Source organism: Panthera onca, chromosome A3 (assembly GCF_046562875.1).
Source record: "Panthera onca isolate mPanOnc1 chromosome A3, mPanOnc1 haplotype 2, whole genome shotgun sequence".
Lineage (NCBI taxonomy): Eukaryota > Metazoa > Chordata > Mammalia > Carnivora > Felidae > Panthera > Panthera onca.
This window is the reverse complement of record NC_138341.1, coordinates 84925758-84952253: the sequence shown is the minus strand read 5'-3', so window position 1 is coordinate 84952253 and position 26496 is coordinate 84925758. Positions and strand designations below refer to the sequence as shown.

The 26496-nt window shown below is 38.1% G+C and overlaps 1 protein-coding gene across 1 annotated transcript in view; it reads right to left on the bottom strand.

Moving 5' to 3' along the window:
• MRPS9 (mitochondrial ribosomal protein S9) overlaps positions 1 to 26496 on the bottom strand; it is a 63718-nt gene that overhangs the window by 22417 nt on the left and 14805 nt on the right. Inside the window, exons 3-4 of the mRNA XM_060609880.3 lie at positions 9904 to 9966; positions 9788 to 9818 (exon numbers count right to left, since the gene is read on the bottom strand). Of these exons, the coding sequence (XP_060465863.3) occupies positions 9788 to 9818; positions 9904 to 9966 (94 nt within the window). The remainder of the gene's footprint in view (positions 1 to 9787; positions 9819 to 9903; positions 9967 to 26496) is intronic.

Genomic DNA, 26496 nt, shown 5'->3' with positions numbered 1-26496 from the left:
CCCAGATTTTAAGATGCCCTATCCTGTATGTTCTATAAAGAGAGAAGGAAAAAAAGCCGATCATCATAGTTTACATTAATTGTAAAATGAATCCCGCTGTCAAAGATCTTAAAATTGAAAAACTGTCTTAGAATTCACATCAACAAGCATGCTGACGCTGAGTCCTCTAATCTGGTCCACTGGTCTGTCTGTCAGAATACTGCACCACTACCCCACACGATTCAAAGAAGCTTTTGCTGCATTTTGATAGCTGGTAGGGTAAGTTTCCTTCATTATTCTTATTTCTTTTTCAACACTTCTCGCTGCTTCTTGCACATTTACTCTTTCGAATAAAGTTTCTGAGTTTCCCCCAAAGTCCTACCAGGACTCTGATGAAAATTACGCTAATTAATACTTTGAAAAGAAGCAACCTTGCAATCTTTCCTTACAGCAACATGAAGTCTTTCTTCCCAGCTATTCAGATTTTCACTTATGATCTTGAAGCTGCATAATTTTCAACATAAATCTCTTGCATGTTTTTGTTAACTTGTGTCTGTGTTTAAGTTTCTGTTGTTCTGGACACTGCCCCCTCCCTCATTTAACTATGTTTTCTATAAAATTAACTTTACACAATATACTCTCCTTTCACTATTTTCTTAGTAGACTTTTTGGTTTAGAATATTTCACAGCAACAGTGAGAGGAAGGTAGAGATTTCCCATATACTATCTTTGCCCCCACCTATGCATAGCCACCTTCATTATAAACATCCCCCCCCCCCCCCCCCACTAGTGTGGTATCCTTGTTACAAGTGAACGTACTCTGTCTGGCCATAGTTTACATTAGGTTCATTCTTGGTGTTGTATACTCAGTGGGGTCTGGATCCACCAGTATAATATCATAGAGTAGTTTCAATGCCCTAAAAATCCTCTGTGCTCCACATACTCCCCTCAATCCCCAGGAGCCACTGACCTTTTCACGGTCTCCATAGTTCAGCCTTTTCCAGCATGTCCTATACTTAGAATCATACAGTAGGTAGCCTTTTCAGTCTGGCTTCTTTCACTCAGTAATTTGCATTTAAGTCTCCTCAAGGCTTGACAGCACCTTTCTTTTCAAAAGTGCTGAATAATATTCCGTTGTCTGTACCTACCACAGTTTATCCATACACATACCAAAGGACATCTCGGTTACTTCCGAGTTTGGGCAATTACAGATGAAGCTGCTTTAAACATCTGTATGCAGGTTTTTGTGTGGTCTTAAGTTTTCAAGCCCTCTGGATAAATACCAAAGAATACAACTGCTGGGATCACAGGGGAAGAGGATGCTTAATTTTGTAAGAACCTGCCAAACTATATCTTTCAGGGTGGCTGTCCCATTTTTGCATTTCCACCAGCGAAGAACGAGAGCTCCTGCTGCTCAACATCCTTGGCATAATTTGATAATGTCAGTGTTCCGGGTTTTGGCCATTCTAAAAGGTGTGTAGTGGTATCTTAGGGTTGCTTTAATTTGCATTTCGCTGATGCGAAGCATCTTTTTATATGCTTATGTGCCACGCATAGATCTTCTGTGGTATCTACTAAGAACTTAGGCTCGTATTTAAATTGGGTCATCAACAGTAAGAAATTACTGTTGAGTTGAAGAGTTCTCTGTGTATTTTAGGTAACTGTACTTTATCAGATAGGTCTTTTCCAAATATTTTCTACAACCTCGTTGTGGCTTTTCATTCTCTTGACAGTGTCTTTCTCACAGCAGACAATTTTAATTTTAATGGAATCCAGCTTATCCTTTGGTGTTGTATATAAAAAGCCATGGCCAAACCCAAGGTCTTCTAGGATATTAATTACTGATTCAATTTTCTTAACTGACATAGGCCTATTCAAAGTGTCTACTTCCGGAGTAAGTTTTGGCAGATTGTATTTTTCAAGGAATCGGTCCGTTTCACATAGGTTATCCAGTTTGTAGGTATGGAGTTGTTCATAGTATTCCTTGATTATCCTTTGAATGTCCTGGTATCTGTAGTGGTATCCTCTCTTTCAGTTGTGGTATTTGTAATCTGTATCCTCACTCCTTTCTTTTAGTTAGCCTGATTAGAGGCTCATCGATTTTACCGATAACATAAAACGGATGTATACAATCTATGATCAAAGAACCAGCTTTTGTTGATTTTCTCCACTGATTTCCTGTGTTCAACTTCAATGACTCCTGCTGTAATTTTTATCATTCTTTTTCCTTTACTTACTTTGGATTTAATTTGCTCTTTGTCTAGTTTCCTAAGATGGAAACTTAGATAAGTGATTTTAGATCTTCTTTTCTAACATATGCATTCGATGCTATAAATTTCCCTCTGAACATTTCTTTTACTCACTCCTCTCATACAGATTAAATATTAGAATTCTCTTGCCAGAGGCAAGGTTAAAGTTTACAGCTCTGGACTCTCTCAGTATGTGTATGTGTGTGTGTGTGTGTGTGTGTGTGTGTGTGTATACACACACACACACACACATACATATATATACACACACCTACTGAAATAGAACTGTCTGCATGTTTTTTTTTAAAAACATGAGTGATATTAAGCTGTATTTACCCTACATACTTGCTATAGACTCTTTGTCTTCCCCTGCCCCCCAAATTCATGTTGGAACCTAATCCTCAATGTGCTGGTATCTCAGTGTGGGGCTTTTGGGAGGTAATCAGGTCATAAGGGCAAAGCCCTCATAAATAGAATGAGGAGTGCCCTCACAGAAAGAACCCCAGAGATCCCTGGTCCTTTCACCATGTGAGGACATAGGGAAAGACAGTGGTCTATGAACCAGGAAGCAGGCCTTCACTAGAGTGAGATTTTGATTTCCCAGCTTCTAGAACTGGGAGAAATAAATTTCTGTGATTTGTAAGCCACCTGGTATGTGGTAGCCTGAATGGACTAAGACAATACTACAGCATTTTCACTTGCTTTTCTCACCCAACACTGTGTCTTATCTGTACTAACACAACTAGAACTACCTCTCTCGATCATCAGCATATTACTCCACAGTAGGATTCTCTGACAGTTTAGTTAGCTATCCTGAATTGGTGAACATTTAGATTGTTTCTAGTTTTTTGCCGACACATAATACTTACAGCTTCCAATCTGATAAGGGATAATGGTTTCTTCTCATTGTTTTATAGAGCATGGTTTCTGATCTGATAGATTCCTATGTTTACTGGTTGCTTGTATTTTCATTAATGAATCGACTATTTTTCTCTTAAGCTGTTTTTAACTTTAAGAGTACTTATTCTAGATAACAGACCTCTGTCTTGTTTCAAATTTTCTCTAGTTTGTTGCTTGCTTTTTTTTCCTTTTTTTTTTTTAAGCTTATTTATTTTGAGGGGGTGGGGAGGAGCAAAAAGAGAGGAAGAGAGAGAATCCCAAGCAGGCTCCATGCTGTCAGGGCAGAACCCGATGTGGGGCTCGATCTAATAAACTGTGAGGTCATGACCTGAGCCCAAATTAAGAGTCTGACACTTAACTGAGATACCTAGGCACTCTAGTTGCTTTTTAAATTTATAGTGTCTTTTTTCCAATTCAGAAGTTCTGAATTTTAAAATAGTTTATTGATCTCTCTCCTTTGCTTTTCTTGTGACTTACTGGTATAATCTTACCCATTATTTGATAGTTGTATGTTTATCCTTCAACTAGCCACTTTAATTCTATTCTAGAATCTAAATCTCTTAATTCATAATGAACTTTTTAAGTCTTGACCCAATTCTGTCATCTTATGGATACAATTTTTTTTTTAATTCCGTTGAGTGGATTAAGAAATAGGACACTTCTGTCCACAGAAATGCAGACACCTATTTCCATCTATTTTTTAAAGACTGCTACAAAGTTAAAACAGAAAATGAGAATAATCCAAATGTTCAGCTCAAGAAATTTTGTGTCTATGAGCCCTCTTTGAAGAATCTACTAGAAAATGAACTCCATTCAACCAAGAGATGACAAAGGAACTGTAGCAAAAGCAGTTATGGGCAGCTTTTAATAATTTAATTATAGATGTAAGATTAGAACAAAGATGAGTAAGAGGTATACAGAATAAAATGTTACCCAAACCAAAGGCAAAACAGAAGGAAAGGGTGTAATGCAACACTCTAAACTGAATTAAGTATCCTCAAACAAGCATTTGGGTTTACTGGAACATACCCTGAATCAAATCTTCGAAACATGGGATCATAATGGACAAAAAACTAAAAGAAATGAAACAACTTAATCAGAGAAGAAACAGAAGAAAAAGCTAAAATCATCAGAAATGTAGGGGCACCTGGGTGGCTCAGTCAGTTGAGCGTCCGACTTCGGCTCGGGTCATGATCTCACAGCTTGTGAGTTCAAGCCCCGTGTCAGGCTCTGTGCTGACAGCTCGGAGCCTGGAGCCTGCTTCGGATTCTGTGTCTCCCTCTCTCTCTCTGCCCCTAACCCACTGACATCCTGTCTCTGTCTCTCTCAAAAAATAAATAAAAATTAAAAAAAAAAATTTAAATCATCAGAAATGTAGACTGACTTATACGTTACTCAAAGAAGAATTAGATTAAAATATAATAAAGGACATTGGGGGAAAAAGTAGAAAAACAATCAAGAAAATGAAAATGAGACAAAGGAAGAAGAGGAGTCAGACAGACAGACCACGACTGATGTGGGAAGCAACCAAAGAAGGAATAACATTTATATAATTGGAGACCCAAAGGACCAAAAAAAAAATGGAACAGAACTAACATCTATAAAACTTTTTGGATGTAAAGGACCAGAATCTACATACTGAAAGAGCTCATCAGCAGCACAGTAAGCTAACCTTTACTAGTCAATTCAATCACATACTTTCATAAAGTTACTAAACAAAGATAAGGAATCTCTAGGACCACCAGGGGAAGAGGTTAAATGACTCCTAAGGAAAGATAACTAGACTGATATGAGACTTCTCAAGAACAACAGCCAAAGCAAAGCAACAACAGAGCAGCACTTTCAAGAAACTCAAGAAAAGAAAGCGTGAACCAAAGATTTTTCCCTCCAGCCTAGCTGTCCTTAAGTATCAAGGCTATAGGAAAACAATTTAAACACATAAGAGCTCTAAAATTTTTGTATCTACGAGCCCTCTTTGAAGAATTGACTAGAAAACGAACTCCTTTCAATCAAGAGATGACAAAGGAAACTTTAGCAAAAGGAGTTATGGGCAGCCTTTAACAATTTAATTATAGATGGAAGATTAGAACAAAGATGAGTAAGAAGTATACAGAAGAAAAATATTTAAAAAAATAGAATACACACAGACACATATTTTTGTATGTGTACACATAGACATGAATTTATTTGTAATGTTGCAATTCGGTGTTTTTAAAACAGCTCCTGTCCACCAAAATACATACAAGCAGAGAAAAAAAAAATCGCAATTTATTTGTTACCAATGAGACCATCATGTTACTTATTAGATCATCCTCACGCTCCATTCCACACTGGTTTGTGTGGTTTTGACCACCTCGTCATCAACTGGCAGGATGCTCATATCATCTCTGCATGCTTAGCATTTCATCCTTCACTGATGCTGCAGCATGTTTTTGTAACAGAGTATCATTTTCAAAAATTAGAATAATTGATAATTTGAATGTTTCCAATATTCAGATATTTAAGTAATGATATTCTACTGTAAATCTAATGTAGTTTTTAAGTTTGTGGCTTTGTATTTTCTAAGTGGGCAGTCCTAACCTCTATAAGTAATTGACTTATTCCTAATTTCGGTGCCTTTTTTAACCCTACTGCTCAAGCCTTTCAAAACAATACCGAGTACCAGGGCCAAGTGGACACATACTTATTTCTGAACTTAAGGTAAAGGAATCCAATGACAGGTTTTTTTAATTTAATGTGTTTCTGTTTCTCAACCTGAGAAAGTTTCTGTTTAGTTGCGGTTTAAGAGTTTCATCAAAAAATAAATGCTGGGGGTGCCTGGGTGGCTCAGTCGGTTAAGCATCCCACTCTTGGTTTCAGTTTAGGTCACGATCTCACAGTGTGTGAGATCAAGCCTCGGGTCAGGCTCTGCGCTGACAGCAAGGAGCTTACTTGGGATTCTCCCTCCCTCTCTCTCGCTCTCTGCCCCTCCCCAGCTCATGCATGCGTACATTCCTTCTCTCTCCCAAAATAAACGTTAAAAAAAACCCAAAACGCTGAATTTTGTTAAATTACCTTTTTTCATCTATGAAAATGTTTTTTCCCCTGACTCAAATAACACATTAATAAATTCCTAATATTAAGCCATCCTTATATTCCTGGGGATAAAAAGGTTCTGGCACATTTTTCATATAATGCTTTATTTGGTTTGCTATCATTTTATTTAGTGAGAACAGACTACAGGTATTTATGCAATTCATGTCTAGATCTAATAATTGTGTGAGCCTTTAAAGTGACTCTGCAAGCTTTCATTCTTTTTTTCTGCTCTGCAACATGTTAAAAAGTTCAAGCTTTAGCCAAGGTATGATAGACCTCACGGACAGAACTTCTGGACTTTGCTCCTCTCTGACTACCTGTGACTTCTCTAGCTTTGAGTCTAACCAGTATTCTCCTGATTAGGACAATTTGGGGAATCATATTTTTCTTTAAACTACCTGTGTGAGAGTCAGTGGGGTGTGGCAGTGTTTTGGAGCAACGACTGCTGGGGCCTGTGCACATTCTGCCTCAGTCGCTTCCTAGCTGTGTGTCCTTGGTGTTTCAATTCCTTCGTCTGTAAGATGAGGAACACGATGGTATCTACTTAACAAGACTGTTGTGAAGATTAGGAGGACATACATACAAAGCACTAAGAGCTGGGCCTGACTTGCTCTATGTTTTGATAAATACTGGTCATTTTTATTAATTAGGATACTCTTCAAATTAGAATAAAGCTACCCAAAAACAATCTTACACTGTAATAATACGCTCTGAATATTATTTAAAAATTTTAATACTGTCCTTTTATGTTTTCCTTTCTCCTTGACCAGACTTGCCAGAAGTTGATCAATTTTCGAAGAACCAGTTGGTTTTATTTATCCTACCTCTTCTTTCAAATTTCTTCCTTCAATAGAGTTCTTTTCCTGCATTCTTGAACTGAATACTTAGTTCATTTACTTCTAGTCTTTCTTAATGTCTGCCAAATACATGTTTGCCTCTGTATAACACCTGCCCATATCCCACTGGGTTTGCTATGAACCGTTCTCGTTGTTCTACATTTCTAAATAATCTGTAATCTCAATTTGGATTTCCTCCTTAATCCAACAGTTTTATGGTTCTGTTGATTTTAAGTCAGAAAATCTAATCTATATAAATTCTTGGAATTTGTTAGATTTTTCTCTATGACCTATATAATTCTATTAATATTCCATTAGCATCCATACAGAAAAATGTATTCTTTGTACTTGTATGTGTAGCTATAAAATCATGCTGTGTTATTCAAATTCTTTAGAGCCTTAGTTAACAGCTTTTGCTATGAACATTTCAATGCTAAATGCTTGGTACAAAAAGGTTCATGGTCGTCAAAACCACTTAATGGATATTAGATCCTATCAATATAAATTAACATTCTTGTCTCATCGAACCATTCCCCGACCTCCTTGAATTCCATTTCATCTAGTATTAGGTGCTATTCCTTGAGCCTGTCACCAATCTGGTATATATCTTTGTTTTTTCCGATATTTTTATCACTTGCCTGTAACAGCAGAGCAGGATTTTTATGTTAACTCAATCTGGAAGCTTCCATCTTTTAATAAAGAGGTGGCACTTTCCAAACATCATAGTCTAGTCAAATCTAAATTTCCCTGGTATTTTTAAACATAAAAAAATCAGTTTGCCTATGTTTACAAAGTACAGCAACACTGGTAGGTAGGTGACAAAAGGAAATTTGCTAATTCTCAAGGAGTCCTGTTTAAATACAGTTAACTGCAGTGTAATAAAATCCTACTGCTACTGACACAGTTCCAAAATAACAAGCATTCTGCAGGGATCTCTAGAAGTTTCAGTGTTGCATTCCAAGTGATGTAATAACAAACTTTTAATACTGAGAAGCTGGTGAGATTTGAAAGAAACAGCCTCAGAGGGGCGGATGCATAAGAGATGCAAAGAGTAGAGATACACAGAACAAAGAGAAGAAGACACGTAAGTGAGGAGCCTGTGAGGTTGAAAAATAGACAAGCCACTAAAAATAAGAAAAAAAAAGTTACACATTTTTGGGTGTGTATGCCTTGTATATGCAGTTTTATTTCTAAAGCGAGCTGCATCTTTAAATTTGACCTGTACTTGTAACACAGCCTTCACGTATGATGTCTCCAAGAGCTATTAACTGAATTGGTGTTATAGTTTACAATCAACCACGTCAAAAAAATGAGAAAATATAAAAAGACAGAATGTATTTATAAAAAGACCCCTAATACTTGTAACGGGATTCAAAATACAAGTTCTCATTTCAAAGAGAGAAGGGAAACAGCAGAATGAAAAAAGGCCTGGCTTTGCACACAGGTTAAGACTTAGCAGAAGTATCAAGGCAACGCAAATACATTTTTTATAGAAATATCTGCTCTCCTACCAATCTCTATTTAATCAGCTCTAATTAGATACTGAGTAATGAATGCTGCCTGCACATCGAGCATCTGCGGCTACCGGGCTCTTCTCTACCGGGCACATTTTTGCTGCTGAGTTACATGCTTACTAAGAGTCAGTTGTGTTCGTTCCCAAGCCCGTTTATTACAATTGTACCTCCTTCTGTAGTTACGTGAGTTAAGTATTACATAAACGGATGAAATATGAGTGGAAACAGAAAAGAGTTTTCGCATCTATGAAAACGAAGTTGAATGCTTTAGAAAAACTGAAAGGCAGGTTACCAAAAAACCAAGTTTGTCCATCTTCAGTGTGGTTAGAGAAAAAGTCTGCAGAAGTGAAGAAATATTTTGCACTCAGATTTCTTGGAAAGTCTAAGTTCTTTGCTCCACCGTGAGGAAACCAAACTTAAAACACTTTGATGATACGTCAACGACAGCAGGGTTATGTCAGAGAAACAGGGAGAAACAGATACCTACTCAAAGAAAACTACCCTCTAGGGTTATACGAAAAGATTGATGAATAAATGTAAATTTATAGCAAGTGTTTTTAAGAAGTGATTTCTGGCTTTAGTACTTTTTAAATTAATTGACAACTACCACCAGTCCACGCTGGGGAACAGGCTTTTAATGTAAATTAGACAACAGTAAATACATGATTTCCTGGTTTGTATGTCTTCTTCAAGATTTAATTTTACACATTTAAAAAATAAAGAGAAAAGCTTAAAAGAAGCCAGAGAAAACAGAGGGCCAGGCAAGAATGATGGCTAACTGCTCATCAGAAACAATGCAAGACAAAAGACAATGGAATTATATCGATAAAGTAAGGAAAGATCAAAAGGGGGGGGGGGGGGAGGATCTATATTCAGTGAAAATATGCTTCCAAAATGAACAAAAGTTTTAAGTTTTCAAGTAAAAAAAAAACTGCATTAGGCTTCAGCAGATCTGTTCCCCACTCTTCCTCAAAAAAGCATATTAGAATGCAAAGCGATTAGTATGACATCAGTATAGGCATGAACTCTAACCTGACCTGATTGTAATATAACTTACTTTAAGAAAACAGTTTGCAAATTGCAGTCATTTCTCATTAGGTATAAAATATCACTGGCTGACTTCACAATGGCCATGACACAGGAGCGCATCTCCACCATGTGCGAGCGGCTGCAGATACGCAACGTAACACTGCAGTACGGGAAGAGCTGTTCATTCATTCTTGAGCCAACTTACCTCTCTGTTTGGGAAAAATCTGTTCAGGATGCTGTAAAATAAATTAAAGTACATTAGATAAATTACTGTAACATAGAAACCGAAGTGAAATTTTTAAAAAATATTAAGATAACTACCTTCATTATTGGCCTGGCTTGCTTCTCAAACAAACCACTTGGAAAAAGGTAAGCAATAGCTCTCTGAAAAGACACACAAAGGTTCATTAACAGTTAATATAAACACAAGAGACTGAGTGCTTACTACATGCCAGATTGCAAACTAAGAGTTTCATACACATTATCTCATAATCTTTTCAATGGGATAGTAAAATCACCACATCCACATCCCCCCAAAGAAAAATAATTTGTAACTATTAAACTGGTTATTAACAACTTTGAAACACGGAGGTGATACCGCAAACTTCTCTTTTTTGAAAGCAAACGAGAGGCACTCGTCTACAACCTCTGTGCTCAAGAGCACCCCTTCGAACTCCCCGCTGGCGGTGCAAATATCAAAGACCGAACACCGAAAAGAGCAGGCTCTAAGTCTCATCCACCGTGACAGCCCCGACGTTTTCTGACACTCTTTGAACTCTTCCTAGAAGTTGTGAGAGGCTTTTAAGCTACATTTTTTCCAGCCAAGTTCTCCTAAATGTCTGTTTCTCAATGGGGATGCTACTGGCATTTTGAGTGGGACAGCTCTGGTGCAGGCAGCCCTCCCCTTCCCCTGGACTGCAGGTCACTCAGCACGCCGGCCCTTCTCCACAACCTATGCCAGTAACATCCCCGGTGCCTGTGACAAATCTCACCCCCACGTTTCCAAATGCCCCTCGCCTCCCCGTACGCCGCCACCTTGACAACTGCATAAGCCATTCATTCCAGTGTCGTCTTCTCCAACACCGCTCCTCACAATGAAAAGCAAACCACGTGCATTGTCATTTCTGTTGAAGGGTGTCGGATGAGAAGTCTGTGGCCTTGGATCTTATTAGCTCTGTATCTGAACTCTAAATGATCTGGCAGCTCATGGGAACACAGTGCTGCTCTTTTAGAGAGGCTGTTCTCACGATGGGCCTCTCTGCCCACCCTCACAGGAAATGTGCTAGACCAGATTCTGCCCCCGAAAGTAGGGGCCTATAATTTGGGGCTTGTAAATTCCATTATATTAGGGAGCCCGTCTGTGACTCTGGGTCGAGCTTCATTCTCCCATTCGGCCTCTTGGCAATAAAACCGACACTGAAGACACTCTTAGATCAAACATCAGAGGGCTCATTTTGTGAACTTTTTTTCTTTCTAAAACCAGAGACTCCTCTGCCTTCCTTCTCTGAAGGAGAAAAGGTGGACTTTTTAATAAGTGATGTTGAGAGAACTGACTACCATTTGGAAAATGATAAAAGTGGATGCAAACCCAACAGCATACACAAGAATAAACTTCAAATGAGTCAGACGGCTAAACACAGAGAATCAAATCAAACAAGTACTAGAAGAAAAAACATGGTGAATCCCTTTACAAGCTACACCCCCACAGGCAAAACCAACATACAGCTTATTCATGGATTTATAACAATAAAATATGAGAAACACTCAGCACCGCCCCCCACCCCCCGCCAAGGTTGGTTGCATAAATGATGGCACACCCTTGCCATCAAGCACTCGAGCCATAAAAAAAAAAAAGACAGGTAAAAGCAAGATGCAAAAGAAATGTACTTAGAGTGTGACCTTTGGTGTAAGAAAAAGAAATAAGATAGTACACACAGGAACGGGGGGGGGGGGGTGGGATATACATCGGCTTCTTTCCACACGGAAAGGTAAAGTGGAAACTAAAAAAAACCATCATCTATTAAGGGGTGGGCAGCAGCAGGTGAGGGGCACGGGGACGAGTCCTCTGAAGCGTGAATATGTCATATACATTAAAGACTAAAATTTTCAAAACAAACTCTAAAACTTAATGCAGACATAAACAAATAAACCTAACTTCTAATGACAAAAACAATTGCAAAGAAATCCCCAACTTTATTTGGAAGGCTTAGCGTCAGGAATATTAATACTAAAATTCTGAAATATTATGTGTATCTTACATAGCATAAAGTAAATACATATGTTAATTTTACAGTGACCAAAGTTTTACTGTAGAGGAGATACAAATATAAAAGAAATGTCAGTTTGAATGAGACAAATCAATACACACTCATGATCTTTAAAAAATATTATTTCCTACATTATTACTCTAATATTTAAAAGATACTAGTTTTTACTTGTGTCCCCTGAAAGCGCATAGAAGCAATGAAACTCTAGGAACAATGGGTGGCCCCTAGCATCCAGATCTTAGTTTCTAAATACAATTTCTTAGTACAAGGAACAGCGTATGGCAGAGAAATAGTTAGGCCTTAGGCAGGAAAAGTATAAAATAAGCCTGAGACACTTTCCTGTGCCAGAAAACAAGGAAGTGCTCAAAAAGACAGAGAAGCCAGCTTCAAGGAGCTCCCACTGGCCATACCTGGGACAACGCGAACATCAAAAAGAACAATGACTATGCCTTGTAACATGCTCAATATGTACATGTTGAAGAGTGTGCTTGTGAACACACACACACACACACACACACACACACACACAGGGTCACTGGCTTTCTCTTTTTTCCAGAGTTCTGAAGTAGGGGGTGAGGAGAAAAGGAAAGCCTCTGTATGAAAGAATACCAGTTAAATAAAAATAGAAGGAATGGCGGAAGTAGAAAATCATTGTTTTATAACTTTCAAGGTAATCACCAATTTCAGCCAAGGATCACCAGTGGATGCTAAAATCATTGGCTGAAAGGTTACTGGGGAATGGAATATTCAAATGAATCCAAAGTATCACCCTAGAGATTACCTGCCAGTTACAAGGCGGGGAAGAAGTTCCTTTTACAATAAAGAGGTCTAGCGGTTACTAGTTTTAACCAAGGGATAAGATGTACAATCAATAGTGGGACAAACTCACGATGTACCTCCCGGTGTGAGGGAACAAGAAGTACACAATATCATGGGAGAACTATCTGTATATACTCTAAATCTAATCACAAGGAAGTAGAAAGCCAGAATGTGGGGTAACTGTAGAAGACAAATAGTCTGAGTTCTACAAAACTAGCTGGCTATAAAGGCATTTGGGAGAAAATTGAGAAAATTTAAGTATAGACTATATAATGCATGACATTATAGAATTATTATAATTGCATTTAGGTACAATAGTGGTATTGTGGAAAAAATCGTATAAAGGTTGTATGTATTTAGCGGTACATGCTGAACCATTTAGGGGTTAAGTGTTATATCTGCATTTTCAACGGCTTATTCAAAAAAAGCTTTAATGTATAGAGAGAAAGGGAACGTGGCAAAACGTTAACTGGCAAATCTATGTGAAAAGTATACGTATATATGTATGTGCATGTTTGTATTCGTTGAATATTCAAATTTCCTGGAAATTTGAAAAATGTCAAAATAAAAAACTGAGGAAAATGTTAAAAATTAAAAAATAAGTCAGCCAGATCTTTCCAAATCTAACCGGTCTCAGCAGGGCCACCAAGAGCCTACAGCACGTGTGGGCCACCTAGACTTCAGGCCTGGTTCCCACAGTCGGACACAAGGCTGGTCAGACATCTTGGCCAAGGGGCTACTGACTCCAGGCCTGGGGGAGAGTATTAGCGGGGAGGACTAAAGGACAGCTCTTCAGCTGGGGGTGAGCGCTCCATAATTACAGGGGGGAAATCCAACCAACTTTCAAATTCGGTTCAAGCTGTTACTGGCATCATTTTCAAATATAAAACTTACCATTAACTTAGAAGTCCAAGAAGAGAATGAAAATGTAAAGAATTCCATCCCACAGCTGGATTTCTCATGAAAACTAAGACTCAGATAAGTCACGAGGAAGTTAATTGGCAGAACTTGAAAATAAAGTGTTGACTGCAAGGGGCGTCTACGTCTTACAGGCAATCTCAGTTTAAAAAAAAAATAAAAGCAAGCCAATAAAGAATCTGCTAGATATACTCTGCAATTTCCTGAAAGGATGAGGAAAAGTAGCACTGTCTTAAAAAAAAAAACTCAGCTAAAAGCAAATTAACACATATTTACTAATTCATAATTCCTCACCATATTATTAGATGATAATATAGTCTGAGATGATAAAATACCTACACGATGAGATGAGTGAGGCGAGGGATGTAGACACTGTAACGTAGTATTAGGCTACTAATGACCTTCTGATATGGCAGAGAGAGGATCATGTGCTTCTGGACTGGGACTCACCACAGATCACTGGAACCACAGAAAGCAAAACCACAGACAGAAGGGTAACACTGTACTCAAGGGATAAATCAAGAACCAAATTGACTGCAGAGTCCTCAAGTGAATCAACTAGAAAATAGAACATTTTATAGACAATTGGGGAAACTGAAATACAGATTAATATATAAATGTTCTCACACCCTGCTACAGACTATATTCAAATTAATTTTGTTAAATGTGATAATGGTATTGTGGTTGTACAGGAAAACATCCCAATTTTTTGGAGATATGCACTCATGCATGAAGGGCTAAAGTACCCTAATGTTTGTAATTGACTTGAAGAGAAAGTAGTTCAGCCACAAAATAGGAAGGTGAAGTAAATATGGCAAAATGTCAAGTTATTTAAACTAGGTGACGGTCATCGGGTATGCACTGTACAATGATGTCTCCTTTTCTGTATGACTGAAATTTTCACAAGAAAAAGTATACAAATTCATGTTTACTGCTATTGCTATTAGCCTAGAATATTTCGCTTTTTCAGTTCTGGTTCCTACCCCCATGTTTAATAAACCTACATAAATACATAGATGTGTGTGTGTGTGTGTGTGTGTGTGTGTGTGTGTGTGTGTGTGTGTGTATACACACAGATACATACACACATACAAGTGATGAATCTTATTCTTTTACAATTGAACTGAAATTGTTTTCAGTTCAGATATAAGCAACTATTGTGAGATATAAGCAACTGCTGTTTCAGTCAGATATAAGCAACTATTGTCTACACTTCTAAATTTCTATTGATTCTTTCGGTGTATTTTTGAACTGTTTTCAAAACCAATATTTCAGGTATTTTGAATTGTTTTAATGAAAGACAATATAAAATGAAATCACAGAATGATATTACTTATACTTCCAAAGTGTTCTCTTTCTTTCAAATAAGGCAAAAAATACAAATTCTCACTTGGGGGGAAATGACGGAGCAATCTTCTGGTCAACACGGTCCAAAGGAAGTCTCTCCGATAATGGAAATATTCTATAATCTGTGCTGGCTGATACGACAGCCAGTAGCCCACGCGGCCATGATGCACTTGACACGTGGCAAGTGTGACTGAGGAACTAAACTTTAACGTTAGTTCATTTTAATGAACTTGATAGCCATTCCTAGTTTTCTCTTCTGTGAGGTGAGGGCATTTTAATACTCTGGATCTGTGATTTGATTCCTTGGGGGCTTGGATGGGGAACTCAGCATCAGGGAAAGCTGTAGAAAGTCGAATTTCCTGACATTTCTCTTGATACCACTGAGGCCCTCTGCTACTAACCAGAATGACTTTAACTTAACTGTGTCTCAGAACTTGGATTCTATACCCCATTTCTGCCTGAATTTAAATGCTGGGGACAGGAGGCAGAAACATTTATATACAGTAAGTGGCAGGAAAACCTAGGCATATACATACACACACGAACACTCACGTGAGGTGAAAATGAAAGTAATATCACAAGACTCGACAGATACCCAATTAGTCCTCTTGTGATGTTTATTAATTCAGGGGCCCTTATTACAGTTGGCGGCTCCTGCCACCCCCGTCTGTTCCTTTCCAGTTAATCTTAACTTGCTACTGGAAAGAAAAAGATGTAAATACCGAGTTGTGACCAACACTGAAAACTCCTGCTTGTTTTGCACCTCTTTCCTCCTAGGAACAAAGCAAAAGGAAGAAAAAAACAACCAAAATGACAAGCATCCCCTTCTTTCTTGTGGCCTCGGAACGCCCACCTGACGGAACAAGGTCATCCTCCAGAGCCCATGAGGACAGAGCCTCGTCTGCAACATGCCCTCCAGGGAACCCTCTCCCAGTGTCTGCAGCGCATTCAGTCCAGGTCCCCACCGCCACCTTAAAGGCAGAAATGGTGAGAGGAGGCAGGCACCCATCAGCTTTCTCTACCGCTGCTGGTAGTGACACAGCTCCTGGACACTGTGCACATTTGCAAAGTATGAGACCGTGCGTGTGTGCTGCAGTCTGCTGTGCCAGCACCAACCTCCGAGCACGGTGTCACCCAAGTCACTGCCATCTCGTTACAGAAGCTCTGCCATCAGCTTTAAGGGTACTGGCCCCTGCAATGAGAGCGATCCCACCAGGGAACACGACAGCTTTCCTGCTTCCTGCTTTTCAGACTGTCTCCTTACCCAGGGATAAGATTTCACCTTCCTTGACCAGGATGACTTGTGTGTAATCAAGGCCAGGCAGGCACATCCCAAACCCCTACAGGGGTCTGTTAGGGCACGGGGACCTGACACTTTAGCAGAAAGGGATTTGTGCAAGCCCTTCCAAATACGGCATCTACCTCTCCACCTCTCTCCATACCGCTACTAATTTGCCCCTTTGGCTTCCTCAATCAGTTTCTCTCCAAAGCCACAGGCTCGAGAGACTTCCCCAAGCTCTCCCTGCAGATGGCATACAGCTTCACCCTCACTCCTTACAACGACAGCCTCTGCCCCGCACCTGAAAAACATCTCATAGAAGATAAAGTCTTCCACGGGCTCACGCCTTGAGTCCTCGGGGCTTCCCAAAATGCACAGTACCTAACAATAGTATTCCTAATTCAACATAAGGCTAAGGACCGTATTTCAAATAAGTATAACAAAGAAGCAGCAGCAAGAATGGTTACGGGCAGAAGGGCTTTTTCACACAAAATTTTGAATTAAGGTGGGGCGCCAGCGTGGCTCAGTCAGTTGAGCACCTGACTTCGGCTCAGGTCATGATCTCGCGGTTCGGGAGTTCGAGCCCTGCATAGGGCTCTGTGCTGACAGCTCAGAGCCTGGAGCCTGGTTCGGATTCTGTGTCTCGCTCTCTCTCTGCCCCATCCCTGCTTGTCCTCTGTCTCTCTATCCTTCAAAAATAAATAAACATTGAAAAAAATTTCTTTTAATTTTAAATTAAGGTAAAGATTTGGTTGGGAAAGTTTTAGAAGTACCAGAAATGAAAATGAGAAACAAAGGCAAAGAAAGTGTTAAAATACTTTTTTAAAAAAGTTTTCCTGATGTTATTCAGAAATATCTATATTAGCATGATAAAAAACGGAGAATTGAAATATTAAGATAGGTGAGGTTAAGTCAACCAGAAAATCAGCGAAGGAAGGCGGTGAGAGAAATATTTGACTCTCTGCTAATATAAACTCGTCACCTGTAATGTTCCAGGGTTCCTGGCACATGTGTGGCACTTACTGGGCACTAGAGAAAAAGCACCAGCAGGACATGGCCTAGGACCTCAAGTATCTTAAAATTAGAGGAGAACTGGCAGTTCACATCTGAACTGTGGTTTAGCCCACTTGGACCACATGTATCAACTACAGTAGAATTAACAGAAGTTTTCTAAGCATTGTTTCACTTCTAAGCAATCTACATAAAAAACTATTACATAAACTAAGAAACAGCCAATTCTTCCATAGAAACAAAAAACAGAAATATATGCATTTGACCAGTGAACGACACAGGTTTCAATTCCTGTGAGTCCCTGGTACGTGCTGAGTTGTGTTCTGATAAACGCAGTGCAGTACTTGTAAATGTATTTTCCTTGTGATTTTCTTAACACTCTCTTTTTTCTAGTTTGCTTTATTGTAACTGCATAGCGTATAATACGCACAACATACAAGGTATGTGCTAATCAACTGTATCGATACAAGGTATTGATAAAGCTTCTGGTCAACAGTAGGCCATTAATAAGTAGCTAAGTGACATTTAGGGGAGTCAGAAGTTCTCTGAGGATTTTCGACTCTACAGGGGGTTGGCACCCCTGAACCCTGTGTTGTGGAAAGGCCAACTGTGTATCAGTAGGGGATCAATTTTCTTCAAGAAGCTTGAAAACAATATTACTAGCTCAATATTGGTATTTGTCTTAGGTTAGCATTTGGGGTTCAAGAGAACCTTTTCTTAGTAGGAACCAGATTCTGGGTGTAGCTTGTAGTTAACACTCGTGTGCAAACATCATCAATGTCTACGATTATATACCTGAAGTAGATGCCAAATCATTGCCTTACTCTGATTTAAGGTTGCTGATGACTTAATCTTTCAGACTTAAGTTCACTCAGAAGAAACTCTGAGCCATAGGGATAGGGGAAAAAAAACCTATTTTCTTATAATAAGTTCTAGATTAACATTTCCTATATTAAGTTCTGGAATTCAACTTGGCAAAGTTCTTAGGTATTTTAAATCTTAGGTGTTACGTCAAATTTGAAAACAATGTTATATACGTGATGCGGGTTCAATAGCTGGTTGTCACAAAAACAAAAAAACAAACCACAAAAATTCTGCTTCTTTTGGAGATAAAAAAAGTGGAGCATGCATTTAATGATAAGTACAGAAACCTTTAAAAGTTTAGAGGCACCTAAGTGGCTCCATCGATTAAGTCAACTCTTGATTTCGGCTCAGCTCATGACCTCACGGTTTGTGAGATCGGGCTCTGTGCTGACAGTGCAGAGCCTGCTTAGGATTCTCTCTCACTCTCACTCTCTCTCTCTCTCTCTCTCTCTCTCTCTCTCTCTCTCTTCCCCTGCCTTTCCGCCCTCCCCTTCGAAATAAAATAAAGATTTAAAAATATTTATTGAACGACAGCATGGTTTACCTGAATCTAAAACAAAAAAATACTGACAAAAATAAAGAATGTAAATTTTTAAAAAATTCATCCACATAAGTCACGGAGTAAGGTAATTCTCATCTCGTAAATATGTTTCTTACATTTCTAGGTGTCTAACTAGAATACTGGGTAATTCAAGCGTTCTCTAAAACGAAGGCAAAGTATTTAACTACATTCTTAGGCTTAAATCAAAGTATAAAAGGACTGCAGGCTCAACCCAGGAGGAGCACCGGGTCAGGAATGCAATCTCTATTAATTAGGTATCCCAGCTGGGCAGTGGGTTTGCAGCTGTTAACTTGATCAATGACTTACCTAAATGTCATCTCTACTGATTCGCTTATAAATTACCAGCAAGTGAGACTAATGTACAGGTGCTAATTTATTTAAACTGTTCTCTACAGTTCTACATAGCTTTATAAACTGCATCTGGCACCTAATGTTAGCTGTCAGTTGTACTTAGACATGCCTGTCCTAACGACTCTGTTCATTAGAAGTGAGCACAAATTATGAAATATTGTGAAAAATGATACATCAAATGGAATGGGCACAGCAAATCAATTAGAGAAACTTCATACAGCATATTCACACTTAGGAGAATAAAACATTCTGGTTTCAGAATGAGGTCTATAATACCAATTAAAAAGTAATTGGTAGACTTCAGCAGTGTTATATATCAATTTGCTGGCTTTTTTCCTGAAATGCTATAGTAATGTAGAACTTAACTTTTAATTCCCAAATAAAGACATTAGTAAATGCAAGTGCAATTCTGTATCCATAACGTTTAACACAACCGAAATGTCTCCAACTTAAAACTAGTAAGTGATACTACTTAATTCAAAACGGGAAATGTAAATAGCAGTGGTCCTCAACTTCTTTGGGTGCTGATAGCATGATTTTGAAATAACTGTAACCCACTGTCTACTCTAGCATAACAGTGTGTTACAATGTCACTGGACCAGCTTTTGCCTTGGGTCACTAAGGAAAATGGATGCAGCCCTGCCTCCATTACACGCTGGGGGTTTATTTCTTTACAGTCTCCGTACACATAGTCTTCTCTTGGCCAAGTTGGAACCGTTTCACATTGAATACAGAACCCACTCGGCTCACTATTCAATCTGACAGTTCAATCCTCCTCATGGTAACCATACGGTTATAGACCAAAATATGTTTTACATGTTGATCAACATTTGGCAGTAATCTGTGAAAGGTTTAAGGAACAGGAGTTGAGAACCACAGGATTAAGACAGATTTTCAAAACATTCAGCATAGCATTTAAGTATTTCCAGCAAGTGACCATATACACTACTGACTGTGAGAGGGGACCGACCCTCTCAGATCTGCTGGAGGTAAAGCAGCATCATAGTGGTTCAGTGGGGAAGTGCAACGAGTGGTTTCTTCCTTTTCAAAAGAACTTAAAATAGTAGGCAAAAATTAAACTATCTCGAAATGCAGAAAATCTACTTTGCCCATGACTAATTTCTTTCTAGTTAATTTGTTATTTCACAAACTAAAAATTTTTGTCACATCAATACAATACCAAGATTGAGCATTAAATACAGCAAAGTAATTTTGCACCCACACAAAAAAATGCTAGCCAATATACAGTGCTGTAGCTTTAATAATAAACTTCTAAATAATGTAACTTTTAAGTAAATATTAAAAGTGACAAGAATTATTTTTATTCAGAAAATTTTATAACATATATACCTCTTTTTATTTTGCAAATCCACAACTGTAATCTTTTTTTAAAATATTTTTTAAGTTCATTTGAGAGAGAGAGAGAGAACATGCAAGTAGGGGAGGGGCAGAGAGAGAGAATTCCAAGCAGGCTCTGCACTGTCAGTACAGAGCCCAATGTAGGGCTCGAACTCACAAACCGTGAGATCGTGACCTGAGCTAAATCAGGTGGACACTCAAGTGAGTAGACACTCAAGCGAATGAGGCACCCGGGGGCCCCTGTACTCTTTTTATTTAAAAAAAAATTTTTTTTTAACGTTTATTTATTTTTGAGACAGAGAGAGACAGAGCATGAACGGGGGAGGGTCAGAGAGAGAGGGAGACACAGAATCCGAAACAGGCTCCAGGCTCTGCGTGGTCAGCACAGAGCCCGACGCGGAGCTCGAACTCACGGACAGCGAGATCATGACCTGAGCCGAAGTCGGCTGCCCAACCGACTGAGCCACCCAGGCGCCCCAGCCCTGTACTCTTTTTAAAAGCCTTTATACACGTTATATATACATAGCATGTAAGATTAGCAAGGTATAATTTCACATATTCTATATGCTGCACTCAGTAGGGCCAGATTTCTATTCAAGTTCAGCCTTCTGCAATCAAGTTCTAAACCTAGAAATCCACAGAAAAATGCCTACAAAGAGCTGAATTAGCCGACATAAATTCACGATTTTACTTTGTAGGAAGGACACGCAGGTCCTCACGCCAAGTTCAGTGGCTGTTAGTTTTAATTCTCAGGCCTAACAAGTTTAGTTATGCCAGAAGGCTGGAGGGGAGAGCAGCCAGAGGCAGACTCACAGACATCTTGACAGGAAAGGAGATGGCAGGGATCAGCAATAAAGCATAGCCAGGCCATTCAGTACAGGGACAAACAGGAACGACGAGCCACAGTCAGGGTTATCACAGCTCGACAACCATGCTAAAAGGAAAATCCTGAGGCATAGTAAGGTTAAATTACACTCCCTATACTCTGCTAAATAAGGCTGGGGAGACCATCATTTATTTTAGAAAATGTTACCCAAAAAATTAATCTTCGAAAGTGTGGAAAAACCGGCTTTGCATACAGAAAGACCTGGCCAGCTCTGGATTCCTGAACAGTAAATACTGACCCCATAAGGTTTTTATAAAGATTGAATGTGGTAATGTATACCAGGCTCCCAGACAGCATCTTGCACATACATAGGAGGTTTTTGATAAGTGGTGGTATTTTTCATTACAGATAATAATTAAAAATAGTTTCCCTTATCTGGAAACTTCACTTTTGCAGATTATCTAATTTCCTCATCATATAAAATAAGAGAAAAATTACTGTACCTGGTTTTCAATTCTTAAACACATTACAAAAAAGCATTACAACTTCTAAATATGTAAAAGCAATCACAGTTTTCTTCCAAAAGATTATCTGGAAGTTTAAAGCATTTTCCTGATTTTGGGTATCTGAAATTTATTTGGTTTTGTCTTTAGAAATAATTAAGCACTGTGTCAGTATGGAAACGCTACATAAGACTCATCAGCTATATACTCTTTCAGGTTATATATACAGCCAAATCTCAAACACAAATAATAGGTTTGAAAACACACACACAAACAGGAACTGCAATAGGTATATATACTTTTAATTCTTTGGTTAAAGAATTGAGCTGGTTGTCTCTGTCCTTTTTTGCTTTTACATCTACTTAGATGCCAAAGACAGTCCACTAAATTTAATAAAATGCCCAGAGCTAATTGATTTAAATGTGAGACTTAGTGAGGCAGATCAATCACTTGCAGGGAAGTCCAACACGGCAGAATTATGTCACTGGGGTCACCATTCACTTCCACACGGGCATTTAGGCAGTGTGCTAGGTGAGACCAAATCCCAACCTGTGGCTACAACGTAATCTCTTGTTCCATTCACTCAGTGATAAATCAATATACTCAACGGCACTTCCTATTATTCTCCTCGACATCCAGTCTTAGGTGGGATGGGAGATGTGTGTGACAAAGGTAATTAGAGAACTAGTGAATGATTCAAATTATAGATTTTACTTATGACATTTAACAGTAATGAGAACAATAACACGCTGCATTAATCTCATACTCTACTTATATTCTGAGGTAGGCAAACAGGTATTATTTTAGAGATGAGAAAATCAAGTGACAGAGTGCTGTGACTTGCCAAACATTATAGTGGTTAGTGACACTGCAAGGAATCTCCTGATTCCAGGTTCTGCATCTTGCAAAAGCATCACTTCAACTACAATGAATCTCTTTAAAAAAAAAAAAAAATCAACTTAAATTTAACAACAAAGTCCTATATATTCCGTAGATATATGTATTCCTTACAACACAAGAAATTCCGCTTCATTTTAGAAAATTTTAAAGAAGGAATTGGATGGCTTTCATGTTAATTCATGATTTTATCACTCTATTGGCTAAATCTAAGGGAGATTTTTACTATATTCTATTAGCAAAAGGACACAAAATAACATCAAGTTACCTTCACCACCTGCATACACACATGCAGTTTTAAAAGTACAGAGAAGCTGTCACCTCTCACATTCACATACTGATTTTAAATACCTCTTCTCCGGAAAGCAATTCTATATTGTAAGAACCAGAACAAAACATATTGTTTCAACCTGACTGAATGATAGGATCCTTTTAGATTCCTCTAATAATACAAAAAGAATACGCTAGATAGAGACACCCATGTGTGTCTGTGGCGAACACCTTAACAAATTTTAAAGATATCTTCATATATGAAAGTTGTTTTCAATCTTAAGTATTTTTGCTTAAGTACATTTTACAGATAGTTTCAGCTATCATTATTTTAGCAATTGGACAAGTAGTACGGAAAAACTAATTTCTAAAATATATAAAATAACAAATCGTTTAATCTGAATATAATGGCACCTAATTTACCAATGTGAAAATTACACAGTGGGTCTAGACTTTCAAGCAGGTAAATGAATTAAATTATAGACTGTGTCTGCTACCTAGAAGTTAAATCCTCTTGAAAGTATTTTTAACATCCCAAACTAATATTCTGATTAAGTATCTAAGCAATGAAATAACCACTCCAAACAACACAGTTAATTTTTAATACTAACAGTGTGAAAATGGTTATCTTCTCAGACAGAATTACAAAGCCACTGAAGGAATTTATTTCTTTCAATAAGCTAAATATGCCCCATATGCCCAGAAAGGTAGTAAAGATCCTCAAAAATGCCATAGTGGTAAACTCAGTTGGGTAGTGGGATCCTCTTGCTGACAACAGTTACTCAGGGGCACACAGGTCCCAAGAAGAGAGAGAAGAACCAGTTTTATTGTTTTTTTTTTCTTAATTTTTTTTTGGAATCTTTATTTTTGAGAGAGAGAGAGAGAGAGCGAGCGAGCGCGCACATGAGCGGAGGAGGGGCAGAGAGAGAGAGAGAGACACACACAGAGTCAAAAGCAGGCTCCAGGCTCTGAGCTGTCAGCACAGAGCCCGATGCGGGGCTTGAACTCATGAGTGGTGAGATCATGACCTGAGCTGAAGTCAGAAGCTTAACCGACTGAGCCACCCAGGTGCCCCGAGGAGAACCAGTTTTAAATGCAAACAGCAGTAAAAAGAAAACCAACCACAAAGAAATCCCAGGCCCAAATGAATTCAACCAAACATTTAAATACCAACTCTTCACAAACTCTTGTGAAAACAGAAGAAAACACCCACCAACTCTTTCAATGAAGCCAAATATTACCCTGAATTCAAAATGAGACGAAGACATTATAAGAAAACCACAGATCAGTATCAATCAGATACAAAAATCCTCCACAAAATGCTAGCAAACTAACTCCAGAAACACATAAAAAAGATGACCCACACAAAGTGAGATTTATTCCAGGAACACAAGGTTAGTTTAACATCCACATCAATTTATGTAAATAAAATAATAATAATAATTAGAAAATCAGCATTTGTTTCCATCAAGTCCAGAACAAATCTGTCGGTAAAATGAGACCCTCCTTTATGACTGACTTTGCGATTTGCTATGTCATAATATTTTTTTTTGCTTATGCTTATCTCTTCAGTTTTACAACATGAAAGTAGCTGTTACTACTCTAACTTAATAATGATAAAAACATAAAAAAGTCAACTACAGTGACATACCACACCAATAAAAGGCATGATCGTCTCAATAAAAGCAAAAAATAAAAATAAAAACCATTTGACAATATCCAGTACCTCTTTACAATAAAAATATTTAATAAATTGGGTATGGAATTTCCTATGCCTGATAAGAGTATCTGCAAAAAGCCCATTGCTAATGTATTTATTGGTGAAAGACCGAATGCTTTTCCCCTAAGATCAGAAACAAGATGAGGATGTCTACCCTTGCCATTTCTGTTCAACATTACTGGAATGTCTAGACGTGGCAATTAGAGAAGAAAAAGAAATAAAATGGATCCAGACTAGAAGGAAAGAAGTTAAGCTGTTTCTATTTGCAAGTGAGAGCATACTGCGTGCAGAAAACTACATGAACCACCACAAAACAAGTAACAAAATGGCAATAAATACATATCTATCAATAATTACTTTGAATGTAAATGGACTAAGTGCTCCAATCAAAAGACATACAGTGACAGAGTGGATAAAACAAGACCCATCTATATGATGCCTACAAGACACTCATTTCAGACCTAAGGACACCTGCAGACTGAAAGTGAGGGGGAAGAAACTTCATGTAAATGGATGTCAAAAAAAAAAGAGCTGGATTAGCAATACTTACATTGGACAAAAACAGACCATTTTTTTAAGGTTATTTACTTATTTATGAGAGAGTGTAAGCAAGCGGGAGAGGGGCGGGGGGGGGGGTGGGGTGGGGAGAGAGACAGAGAGAGAGAGAGAGAGAGAGAGAATCCAAAGCAGGCTCTGTCTGCACAGTCAGGACAGAGCCTAATGGCAGAGGTTGAACTCATGAACCGTGAGATCATGACCTGAGCCAAAATCAAGAATCAGACACTTAACTGACTGAGCCACCCAGGCACTCCACAAAAATAGACTTTAAAACAAAGTCTATGAAGAGAGACAAAGAAAGACATCATATAATAATAAAGGGGACAATCCAACAAGACAATATAACAACTGTAAATATATATATGTACCCAACATGAGAGCATCCAAATACACAAAATGCTTAATAACAAACATAAAAGAGCTAATTGATAATAACACAGTAATAGTAGCAGATTTTAACACCCCCACTCATAGCGATGGATAGATCATCCAAACAGAAAATCAACAAGGAAAACAGCAGCTTTGAATGATACACTGGAATGGATGGATTTAACAGATGTATTCAGAACATTCCATCCTCAAACAGAATAAACATTCTTTTCAAGTGAATGTGGAACATTCTCCAGAACAGATCACATATTAGGCCACATAACAAGCTTCAGCAAATTCAAAAGGATCAAAGTCATACCATACATCTTTTCTGACCAAAATACTATAAATTTAGAAACCAACCACAAGAAAAAACTGATAAGAGCACAAATAAATGGAGGTTAAATAACATGCTACTAAACACTGAATGGGTCAACCAAGAAATCAAAGAAGAAATCAAACAGTACATGGAAATAAATGAAAATGAAACACAACAGCCTGAAACCTTTGGCATGCAGCAAAAGCTGTTCTGAGAGGAAAGTTTATAGCAACACAGGCCTACTTCAAAAGCAAGAAAAATCACAAATAAACAATCTACTCTTACACCTAAAGGAACTAGAAAATGAAGAACAAATACAACCTCAAACGAGCAGAAGTAAGGAAATGACAAAGATCAGAGCAGAAATAAATGATATACAAACTAAAAAACAATAGATCAATGAAACCAGGAGTTGATTTGTTGAAAAAAATCAACAACATTGATAAAACTCTACCCAGACTCATCAAAAACAAACATACAAACAAAACCCAAAAAATTCAGATAAACAAAATTACCCATGAAAGAGGAGAAATAACAACCAACACCACAGAAATACAAACAATTGTAAGAGAGTATTATGAAAAACTATATGCCAACAAATTGGACAATCTAGAAGAAATGGAAAAATTCCTAGAAACATATAACTTACCAAAACTGAAGAAACAGGAAATAGAA